This window comes from Tilletiaria anomala, assembly GCF_000711695.1.
Source record: "Tilletiaria anomala UBC 951 chromosome Unknown K437scaffold_47, whole genome shotgun sequence".
Lineage (NCBI taxonomy): Eukaryota > Fungi > Basidiomycota > Exobasidiomycetes > Georgefischeriales > Tilletiariaceae > Tilletiaria > Tilletiaria anomala.
In genome coordinates this window covers 116514-125800 of record NW_013546975.1, presented here as the reverse complement: position 1 = coordinate 125800, position 9287 = coordinate 116514, and the positions used below count along the sequence as shown (strand labels likewise).

Below are 9287 nucleotides of genomic sequence, written 5' to 3'. Positions count from 1 at the left end.
CCATCCTTCTCGAGCATGGTATAACCGCCGGCCTCCGCGAGTTTGATTTCACCAACGATGATGCGGCCTCGTTGCATGCCTTGGGAGACTCAATGCATTTTTGAGATGGCTGTCAATGATGTTGCTGTGCCTGTTCCAGTCTTGAAACAGATCGGTCCAGTGTCGCCCTTGGTCACTTCTTTCACCGTGCGGCCATTGTGAGCTTGATGACGGTAGAGTCGTTGACAGTATTGGTGAGAATAGTGCCTTGAGGGACAAAGTGGTGCAAATGTCCTGTTTCAAGGATAGTGTTGTCGTTGACATTTGTGAGCTGCAGGGAAACGCTACATATGGTGAATGTCGTCATAGCATCTGTCGAAGCGACAGATGGTTTCCCAGCCGAGAATTGACTTGGTGCACTTTCTTTCGGTCGACATTTCTTGCCGTGGCGTTGGTTCCCACCATTCTAGCAAGTCGTCTTTCTCTTGCGACCATGTGTGAAATGCTTAATGAACATGACTGTGCCAGTCGCCTCGCTGGCATTATTGTGACGCTGACGAAGCTTCTCATGTAGTGTTGCGTTGTTGTGTTCCCTTGTCAACTGACTGCAAAGTTACTCATAAACCTCGACAATGTTGTAGCGTGAGTCAAGCCCGACGCGTATCACGAGACAAGTAGCCAGCCTCCAACAGTTTAACTCCTTGTGCTTTCATCTTGTCGTACGTCGTTGTGACGCGGACGAAGTAGTGCTGCATGCTCTCCATAGAGCCCTTCTTGAAGGCCCGAAAGTGTCTCTTGAGAACGACGATGATAACTCCTACCTTGGACTGGGACTTGGATTACAATGGGTCCCACAACTCTTCAACTATCTTCACCATGCGGATCGAGCTAGTGGTGTTGTCGTCAATGACAAACGCCAGCGTAGCCAATCCGTCAACTGTCTGCGCTCGTATTCCGCGACGGTGCCATCGTCGCTCAAGGCTTACTAACTGTGCCAGTTACGTAGCTCCACATGCCGGTCTTGATCATCAGTATATAGTGTTTGAAAGCAGATGCGTCGTAGTTACCCCTATGATGCTTCTCGATATTGAACGGGCCCCCCGTCAAAGTCACATTTGCTAACGCTTTGGTCTGTTACGCTAAGTCTCTGGGATGTTCTAGTAAGTCTTGGGGTTTGGGCTCATAACCTATTGAAGGAATGACTCCTTACGACGGAGATAAGATGCTCTGACCTCTTGTTGTGCTCTACGCTACACGACCTCTGGCCGCTATGTGCGCTTCCTTATATATTCACAAGCTGTTGGTTTTCACGTGCAAATACCGTAGCCTGTTCGTTGCTCTCGAACCTTCCATGCCCTTAATGGTATTCTATGTGCTGTGCAGCTTCAACGTGTTTTGCCATGCTTCGCTCCGTTGGCTCGCGCTGTCGCGCTGGTCCTGCGTCAAAAATTGTATGGGATGCTCTGATTACATCGACCGGGCCAATAGCGTTAGTGCCGAGCATGGTACCGAGAATGTCTTAAGGAAATGCAAAATGCTCGGTTCGACGCGAATGACCACCAAGTCAATGGCCTGGGGTGCTCTACCTTTTAAGCTACTACTGTTATTTGGATGTGGATCCTCACAGCGTTTACAGGTGCATACCGATAGTGTGCGATGAGTGTGGTTTGCAGCCACGATGACCCGGCTCTCTTTGCAACACAAATTGATCTGCAATGGTGCCCCCACCTCGCGAACGGGAATGATGGAGGACACATGGAGGAAATGAGGGAGATGGAGGCTTAGCATGTTGTGTCTGGAATCCTGCAGCAGCCAGTTAAGCCCAATAGTTTGGACTCTTGGTGCAAGAGTCGTCACGGTTATTTTTAGAATTATCGAGGGTGCAGCGTGTGTGAAAGAGGAGAAATGTGGTGCAAGTGCTGTGAAGGTTGAGAGCACTTGCCCTGGTGTGCTGGGCCAAATGTCATTCTTAATGACAGCGTCATGGTCTCCGGATGTGGTAGAGGATAGTTCAGCCGAATCCCTTGCATCCATGTTAGACAACAAGCAGTTGCTTTTGTCTCATCTTCTTTACTGCTCTCCGCTCCGGTCCTTGCGCAACATGTCTTCGACATATCGTCTCTGTCACTTGCGCAAGTCTCCTTGGGACTATTTTTCAAGTGCTCGTGAACTAAATATCGGAGTAATCAATCAGAAGGGATCAAGAACACCATGGTATGGTAGATTGTGTAAAGCGGCCGCAGGTAATGAAACCATCGGTGCGACTAGGTGTGTATAATGGCGGCGCTGTCAATAGTACGGTGCGAAATGTGTTGCAGCGGGCCTTGCGTATGGTATTCGAAATGACCGCTGCGAATTCCCGTTGCTTGACATGCAAAGACCTTGTGCAAAGGGCTCTGAGTTGTCGTTGGGTGACTCCAACGATGCATATTTCCCCTGCGTCATGCTTCTACCTGAGTAGCATTGAACCAATACTTCTAACAGGCATCGCTCTCACTCTCGCTTCTTGTCTCTCTTTCCCCTCTGCCGTTCAGCCTTGACCGGAAGTGTCTCGCATATAACATCCACATTTCCTGCTTTGGTAGCATTTTATCGCGTAAACTCCTTACCATCGACAGAAGGACCACTTTGACCTCTTGACCCTGATCCTCCGCAGTCCAATGCATTGGTAAAGGCGGTGCCGCACGGTCCAGCAAGGGGGTGGAATTGGAATAAAAAGAAGAGCATTTGCATGTATTTCACTCCTGAATGGAGAGAGGAAAGGCTTGCTCAGATACCCATTATTCTGTACATGCACTTTCATTTGGCGAATTGCTTCTGGAAAGCATTCGCGATATGTGGGACAGTTTAGCCAAGCTGTTTATCTTCGGTCCATTCGCTTACGTAAGGATGGATACGTAAGATGTCCATACTCGAACATTGATGTCAACACATACTTGGACACTTGGATTTGAATGTTGATCATTACAGCTTACGACTTCTGTTTTCATGACAATCGATGCTCACTCAGGTCGCATTGCAGCTCCCTGGAGATACTGCCTGTAATTCTGAGAACTTCAGTCGATTACGAGCCATGCAGGCGTCATCTTCTGTTTCCGCAACGGCGCTACCGATCCCGGCATTCAACAAATTAACAGGTTGGTGAATGGCACCCATGTTCTCGCATTTGAATCGTAGCCATTACAAGTCCTAACGGCCATTTCCAATCGAAATAGGAAAGCGCGTGGTTCTCGCTAGTGCGAGCCCCAGAAGAGCTCAATTATTAGCAGCAGTGGTAAGGGTGGTCAGGTCCGTTAGGAAGAGAGATAAATTTTTGAAGACTAATGACGCCGGCCTTCGGCTCGGGCAGGGTCTGACGCCAGAAATTGTGCCGTCAACATTCGAAGAAAATCTGCCGAAGTCAGAATTTAGAGACGATGCAGCTTATGAGTATCCAGTGGAGACGGCAGCATCAAAAGTGAGCACATGATGACTCAGGATGCCAACATGCCTCGAGAGCAGCCCCCGCTGAGCTGATCTGAGCTTTCGGTGTGACAAGGGCATCGAAGTGTATCATCGTTTAAGTGTGAGCGGGCGCGACGAATTCAAGGACGAACCTCACTTTTAACAAGTTCATTCCTCTGTAAGAGCAGCAAGATGTGAACCCTCCAGACTTTGTCATCGCGGGTGAGCGACCATGCGATCTGATATTGTGGCTCGCGCACTAATGCATGCACTTTTGCTTCTCAACGGTCAGCGGATACCATCGTGTTGAAGGACGGCGAGATTCTGGAGAAGCCAATTGACAAGAACGACGCACTGCGAATGCTACAAGATCTCAATGACGGGAAGGTGCATTGAGGGCAGCGAGCATGACCCTGCGTACCGGACACTGACACCTCATCACTTCGCAGTGTGAAGTGGTGACCGGGGTAGCATTAGTGCATCCGATCCTGACCGCGCCGGGATATGTGGTTCGGTGAGCCTACTCAAAACAACAGTGGTCCGACTCGGCTGACTTCCCTGTGACTTGCAGACGATTGACGGAGAAGGCCACAGTCCATTTCGGTCACTCTTCTCTCGAACTTCTGACCGCATATGCCGAGTCTGGGGAAGGCCTCGACCGTGCAGGTGCTTTCGCGATACAGGTAAGGGAGGAAGCATGTGGTTAAGGACGGAAGACAGCCCTTGACCGACGTCATTCTTCTCAGGGTCTGGGTGGCCTCTTTGTGCGCGCAATTGAGGGAGACTGGAACACCGTTGGTGAGAACTCACTTCATTTCCAAAGCAGCTGAATCTCCCACTGATTAGCTTGTTTTTCGATTTGCGGACGTAACATGGCAGTGGGTTTTCCCATATATTCCTTCTTTGCCTTCCTGCACGAGTTGGCTGAAGATGGTGAACTCGACGTGTAGCAACCGCACATTGCATCTATGCTGCAAGACGTATGCTACAAAAAGCTCATCGCGTCCTCCTGGCTGCTTGCAAATAATTGAGTCCCCCAGAAAATCCAAGTCCGTCTGCGCTGTGTGCATTTTGTTGTGCAGTGGCCGATTCAACGCTCCGTTGGAGCTGTTGCTGCTGCATTCGTTCTTCTCTGTTCCGCTGCAGAACGGATCCTTCCTTCTCGAAGCTGCGCTGTGTCTGGGTTCTACCAAACCTCGCTCCTGAGGCGATCGCTTCTACAACTGCATAGCGGCTCGCATTTTCGTGCTCCGCGCGAAGGGCATAGTATGACGCCAATGTGGTGTGATACGCAGCGGAGAGTGATAGCTCGTGAGCTTGATGCAACTCGAGAGTTGCAGTTACCACACTGTTCAGAAAGTTTTAGCTGTTGTCAGGGTGAAGAAAGCTTCAATTGAACGCCTCTGTGGATGCCTCACTCTTCTGGTCCAGGATTTCTGCCCCAGTGCCTGAGTTCTTTCGCCTTCCCCATTCTCGACGACTCAGCTGCTGAAATGCTTTCCCCTGGCTCCACCAGAGTCCGCGGCGTCTTGGCCTCCCAGGGATGGTCACGGTAGAATTGGGCTCGAACTTTGTCTTCCAGATATGTGATCGGCCGAGGGTTCAAGTTTGGAATGGCTGATCGTCGATCTGTCTTGGTCGGCTTTCGCCCGCGTTCGATTTTCTGTATGAAAGCATTTTGCGACTTGCCTGGCCTTGGGAAGCGAGCAGGGAGCGGTGCTGTAGGGTGCTGTAGCGCTGCAGCATACCACGCCGGCTCCGCTTTGATGAAGCCCCCAGCGATTAACCGCGAAACAGAATCTGCAACTTGCGGCGCCACTCGTCGAGGCATCTTGAGCTGGAAACAGGAAAAACAAATCCGATAGATGAACCTGGAGATCGGGAGAGATCTCAGCAGGCCGCTAGATGGGTTCTTACCAAGGTGAAGGACAGTCAAGGTCAAGAAGTTGAGACGTGGGTGCAGGATGCAATGTGTGCGAAGAGAATGAATGAAAGATGCTGGATTATTGCTAGGATGAAGAAGATAGAGAGTCTCATGTTCTTCATATTGTTACGTAATCTTGAATGTCGACCCACACGACTCTTCACTCTCACACACCAGGATCACGTCTCGTCCATCAATACAACTCGACATCTTGATCGCTGCTGGGGTGAGAAAGTGAGGACGAGAACCGATACAAATTGCTCACTGAAAGAAACGTCTCGACGGTCCGGACAGACTAAAAGGCCATACATCAACCTGAAGTAGTTGCAAACGCGAGTTAAACAAAATGGGCAGTAGCGGGACGAAGAGGATTCGTGTGGGTATTCAAGGATTGCGCTGCACATCTGTAGCGCTGATGCTGATGGTGTAATAACGGTTGCTAATGACCAAATCATATGAATTCTAAGGGCCTATCAATAAGTCGGCCGCTCCTTGTGGGGACAACAGCTACACTGCTTTCTCCGGCCGACCGAATCGTGTCTCCCCCAGATCACACGCACAGATGGACAGTGGCAGTACGATCAGCGGCATCATACCCATTGCCACCCGTGCAGCCCTTAGCTTCAGTGAATAACTCGGAAGAGGCTGGAGGGATAAGTACCAGGGGAAGAGAAACGGAAGCTGACTATCACAAGATGGTGGGAGGCAAGGATGACATTTCCTACTTCATAAAACGCGTTCAGTTCAAGCTTCACGAAACATATGCGCAAGCGACGCGCAGTGAGTAAAGGCAATATTCCTTTGGTATGAGAAGAGAAGCTTACATATTCTGCTCACTTCCGAACAGACATCGACAAGCCACCTTTTCAAGTCACCGAGACAGGCTGGGGAGAGTTCGAGATCCAAATTAAGGTATTCTTCATTCCGGAAGCGAATGAGAAGCCCGTGACATTCTTTCATCATCTCAAGTTGCACCCATGGCTGCCGCCTGCCTCGCTTTTGAATCCTCCAGCGGAGCTTGCACCACCAGCTGCCAATCAACATCCTGCTGATCCTGCTGCTGCAGGGGCTCATGCGGCGTCGACCGCAGCCTCAGCGCCCGCAGAAGCTCTGTCTGCAGAAAGCGCGGTCCCTCCCGATGCGATGTCTTCTGTAGTATCAACTTCCTCAGCCGCTGTTGATCCGGAGGCATCCATTCCTGTACCATCAACTCCGAGCGAAACGGTAGCTCCTGCTCTATCCGCAGCTGCACCAGCAGCTGTAACCGCGCCTCTTCAGCCAATGCCTACCCTCATCGAGCAACCGCCCGTGGTACATTCTTGGCAGTACGAGGAAATTGTTTTCCCAGAGCCTACAGAAGCATTCTACGAGATACTTGTTGCGCATCCCCCTTCTCCGTGAGCGTTCATCCTTTGTCTGTGCCGAACAAGATTGGATTTGCCAGGACTGATGTCGTGGACCTTGCGCGTCCCTGTTTTTCAGGTTACCCGCCTCATCGGCACAAGCCTTTACCGACCCGTCGGCATACAATGCATATTCGGCGAAGAAGGCTTTCGACATGACAGGGACAAGCGCAGCCGAGGGGGCAAATCAGACGAGCCCGGGACTAAACGTTCCTCCGCATCCTCTGCATAATCCAGCTGGGCAGCTATTTGATGCACTTTCGCAGGAGGCAATTGCTAGCGAGACCAAGCGCCTCGACGACGCGCGAATAGCAATCGTCAATGAGATCGAGCGAGGGCGGTTGACGCTCATTCAGCGGGAGCGGGAGCTGAGGAACCTCAAGACCAAGGTGGCTGCCGCCGTATGACTGTCATTTAAGCTTCTACACCCCAGCTGGCGCACCCTTGCCCATGTATCATTATCAATCATTCCGCGCTATTACAGAATGTAAAGGTGGGAAAGCCTCTTTTGCTGAGAGCACGACCATCTGACGCTCGTGTGAGATATATCCTTTCATGTAACCCTGCAGATGGCACGATCGAACGTCCGCGAAAATACATCAGTATTCCGGCGAGAAAAAGGAAAGGCTTTTCGAAAAGACACACACCTTATGAATAAGAGTGGCTACGTACCACTCTGTCTCTTCGATGGCGAGCTCGAGCCCGACCCAGGTCAAGGCGCGATGCAATACCTCCAGTGGAAGCCTGGTATTTCGATCCTTTGCGAGCCAGACCTGCCTGAAGAGCGTGCGCAAGCAGCCTTCCCTGGCACGTTCCATGGCAATGTAGACGCCTTTGATGATCAGCGCACACTCGATATTAGGATCAGCCAGCGCTCGGTCGTACAAGCGCACGTCGCCGCGGCGGAAGGCGGTCGTGAAGCGCGCATACAAGGCACAGAGGCGTGGAAATTGGGTGAAGATGAGTGGCGCCGGTAGGGAGCCGCGTAAGAGACGGATCGGTATGAGGTATTGCAGGATGAGCCTACCACGACGAGAAAGTAATTGTCACGGTCAGCGTACCGAGCAAGCAAGCTCGACCGTGGACCCAAACACACTCCTGATTGTCGAGCTGTGCGCGATGGCAATGCTCAAACGCAAAACTCAAGTATTCTTCTGACTGTTCACGCAAGGATGCGATAAAGGTATTTGGATGTCAGCGACTTGACACGACCGTGAGACTTTGGGAAAGTAACAATTACAGACTTTGGTGTAATCTTCATCGAGGAAGGCAAGAACACCCGTGTAGAAGCGGAACGATACTTGATCCGCCAAGCTGTACGTTTCAAGCGGTGGACATTGCGCTGCACTGAGTGCTCGCAATATGTTCTTGCACAGGGGCGTCGATTTTAGCTGTTCCGAAGGAAAGCAGGTGATTTCAGTACGGACAAGGACCGGGCGGTGAACAATCAAAGCATTTCGCACCTTGAAGTACGTGCGAAAGACCAGATTGACGATGGCATATGTGCCCCACTTTCTGCTATCTTCCGGTTCGGACAGTCGATCGGCGGCACAGGCTGTGAACGCCTTGTTGAGCTGCCGCGCAGCTTCCTCCAAGTGCTTGTTGCCTAGCGCAGATTTACCGCCAGCTGCAGCCGGCACATCGAATGCAGCTGCAGCCGCGGTGGACGCAGAGTGAGATAGAAGGAAGGCAGCACCTTCTGCGTTGTCTAGGCGCGAGGCCAAACTGAGCAGGTCACGCAGGAGACTAAGCAGGAGGGGCAGGGCCCATCTTCCAGGCGACAAGCCTTGAAACCAGCGCAGGAGGGTCGAGACGAGCTGAATCTGCTGTTCGAATGCGAGGTGAAGGTGATGGGCGCAAGCAGACACGTCGAGGCCCTGATACTGCTGCTGCCGTTGCTGCTTGTTCCATTTGGACGTGAACGAGTCGGGCGTCAGCCCCCCTTCGGTGGCTGCGTGGTAGAGATGCTGCAGGCAGGTGAGGTGCGCATTGCACGAGGCCTCCCAATGATCCTTGAGGTACCCTTTGCACTTGCGCAACGCCGGGAAGATGCGTATAGGCGGAATATTCCTGACCTTGTGCGTCAGCTCGTCGGCGATGAACGAGTGGTTGCTGAAGAGGAGCGCGAGACTGTGACCGTCCTGTGCCTGATCGGCTGCCAGCACGGCATCTGCGTACACACTTGGCTCCATCGCTCGCTCCCCTCCCACAATTTCGTCCCAGCCGCTGGTTCTCGGCTTGCAGGAGAGCAAGCCAGAGTCGGGTGAGTTTCCTTGAGCTCTGGCCTCTTGTCTTCTTATGTACACGCATCCATGCGCCTAAGAAAGGCATCTGTAGTACGAATTACAATCGATGTGTGGACGCTTCCGCAACCAACCTAAGCCGACATGCGTCGAAATGTAATGCTTGTCAACCGTAAGCTTTTGCACCGAGTGGAAGAACCCTACTTTCAATTGCACACTATCAAATGGGTTTTGGCCCGGGAATCAATCAATGCTTTCGCTCCGGCCGAGTAACATATTGGGAATATTGATCCT

General features: G+C 51.7%; 5 protein-coding genes across 5 annotated transcripts; 3 read left to right on the top strand and 2 right to left on the bottom strand.

The window, feature by feature from the left end:
- The first annotated feature begins 1458 nt into the window (after nucleotides 1-1458).
- K437DRAFT_256863 (uncharacterized protein) lies at nucleotides 1459-2753 on the top strand. The gene has a single exon (XM_013387526.1). It carries the CDS (start codon nucleotides 1766-1768, stop codon nucleotides 2255-2257), a length of 492 nt encoding a protein of 163 aa, XP_013242980.1. The 5' UTR covers nucleotides 1459-1765; the 3' UTR covers nucleotides 2258-2753.
- Nucleotides 2754-2956: 203 nt separating this feature from the next.
- K437DRAFT_290898 (Maf-domain-containing protein) lies at nucleotides 2957-4461 on the top strand. The gene is made up of 10 exons (XM_013387525.1): nucleotides 2957-3116; nucleotides 3195-3253; nucleotides 3329-3436; nucleotides 3518-3544; nucleotides 3612-3645; nucleotides 3716-3810; nucleotides 3873-3937; nucleotides 3995-4106; nucleotides 4170-4221; nucleotides 4303-4461. The coding sequence occupies exons 1-10, from the start codon at nucleotides 2978-2980 to the stop codon at nucleotides 4371-4373; spliced, it is 762 nt and encodes a 253-aa protein (XP_013242979.1). The 5' UTR covers nucleotides 2957-2977; the 3' UTR covers nucleotides 4374-4461.
- On the bottom strand, nucleotides 4377-5387 carry K437DRAFT_290897 (uncharacterized protein). The gene is made up of 2 exons (XM_013387524.1): nucleotides 4842-5387; nucleotides 4377-4771 (listed from the first exon to the last, which is right to left on the bottom strand). The coding sequence occupies exons 1-2, from the start codon at nucleotides 5252-5254 to the stop codon at nucleotides 4420-4422; spliced, it is 765 nt and encodes a 254-aa protein (XP_013242978.1). The 5' UTR covers nucleotides 5255-5387; the 3' UTR covers nucleotides 4377-4419.
- A 201-nt stretch (nucleotides 5388-5588) lies between these two features.
- On the top strand, nucleotides 5589-7309 carry K437DRAFT_274430 (yeats-domain-containing protein). Its single transcript, XM_013387523.1, has 4 exons — nucleotides 5589-5723; nucleotides 5815-6127; nucleotides 6195-6744; nucleotides 6830-7309. The coding sequence occupies exons 1-4, from the start codon at nucleotides 5694-5696 to the stop codon at nucleotides 7155-7157; spliced, it is 1221 nt and encodes a 406-aa protein (XP_013242977.1). The 5' UTR covers nucleotides 5589-5693; the 3' UTR covers nucleotides 7158-7309.
- On the bottom strand, nucleotides 7203-9236 carry K437DRAFT_236263 (uncharacterized protein). The gene is made up of 5 exons (XM_013387522.1): nucleotides 8214-9236; nucleotides 7995-8141; nucleotides 7847-7908; nucleotides 7398-7773; nucleotides 7203-7313 (listed from the first exon to the last, which is right to left on the bottom strand). The coding sequence occupies exons 1-5, from the start codon at nucleotides 8940-8942 to the stop codon at nucleotides 7212-7214; spliced, it is 1416 nt and encodes a 471-aa protein (XP_013242976.1). The 5' UTR covers nucleotides 8943-9236; the 3' UTR covers nucleotides 7203-7211.
- Nucleotides 9237-9287: the final 51 nt, after the last annotated feature.

Excerpts from the sequence above, each read along its gene's own strand:
- K437DRAFT_256863 (XM_013387526.1), top strand. The coding sequence starts at position 1,766 with ATGTTGTGTCTGGAATCCTGCAGCAGCCAGTTAAGCCCAATAGTTTGG.
- K437DRAFT_290898 (XM_013387525.1), top strand. The coding sequence starts at position 2,978 with ATGCTCACTCAGGTCGCATTGCAGCTCCCTGGAGATACTGCCTGTAAT. Across the intron at positions 3,938-3,994 it reads GCGCCGGGATATGTGGTTCG|ACGATTGACGGAGAAGGCCA; the intron begins GTGAGCCTACTC and ends TGTGACTTGCAG. Across the intron at positions 4,107-4,169 it reads CAGGTGCTTTCGCGATACAG|GGTCTGGGTGGCCTCTTTGT; the intron begins GTAAGGGAGGAA and ends CATTCTTCTCAG.
- K437DRAFT_290897 (XM_013387524.1), bottom strand. The coding sequence starts at position 5,254 with ATGCCTCGACGAGTGGCGCCGCAAGTTGCAGATTCTGTTTCGCGGTTA. Across the intron at positions 4,772-4,841 it reads AGAAATCCTGGACCAGAAGA|TGTGGTAACTGCAACTCTCG; the intron begins GTGAGGCATCCA and ends CTTTCTGAACAG.
- K437DRAFT_274430 (XM_013387523.1), top strand. The coding sequence starts at position 5,694 with ATGGGCAGTAGCGGGACGAAGAGGATTCGT. Across the intron at positions 6,128-6,194 it reads ATATGCGCAAGCGACGCGCA|ACATCGACAAGCCACCTTTT; the intron begins GTGAGTAAAGGC and ends ACTTCCGAACAG. Across the intron at positions 6,745-6,829 it reads GTTGCGCATCCCCCTTCTCC|GTTACCCGCCTCATCGGCAC; the intron begins GTGAGCGTTCAT and ends CCTGTTTTTCAG.
- K437DRAFT_236263 (XM_013387522.1), bottom strand. The coding sequence starts at position 8,942 with ATGGAGCCAAGTGTGTACGCAGATGCCGTGCTGGCAGCCGATCAGGCA. Across the intron at positions 8,142-8,213 it reads TCTTTCGCACGTACTTCAAG|CTAAAATCGACGCCCCTGTG; the intron begins GTGCGAAATGCT and ends CCTTCGGAACAG. Across the intron at positions 7,314-7,397 it reads TAGCCACTCTTATTCATAAG|GGTTACATGAAAGGATATAT; the intron begins GTGTGTGTCTTT and ends TGCCATCTGCAG.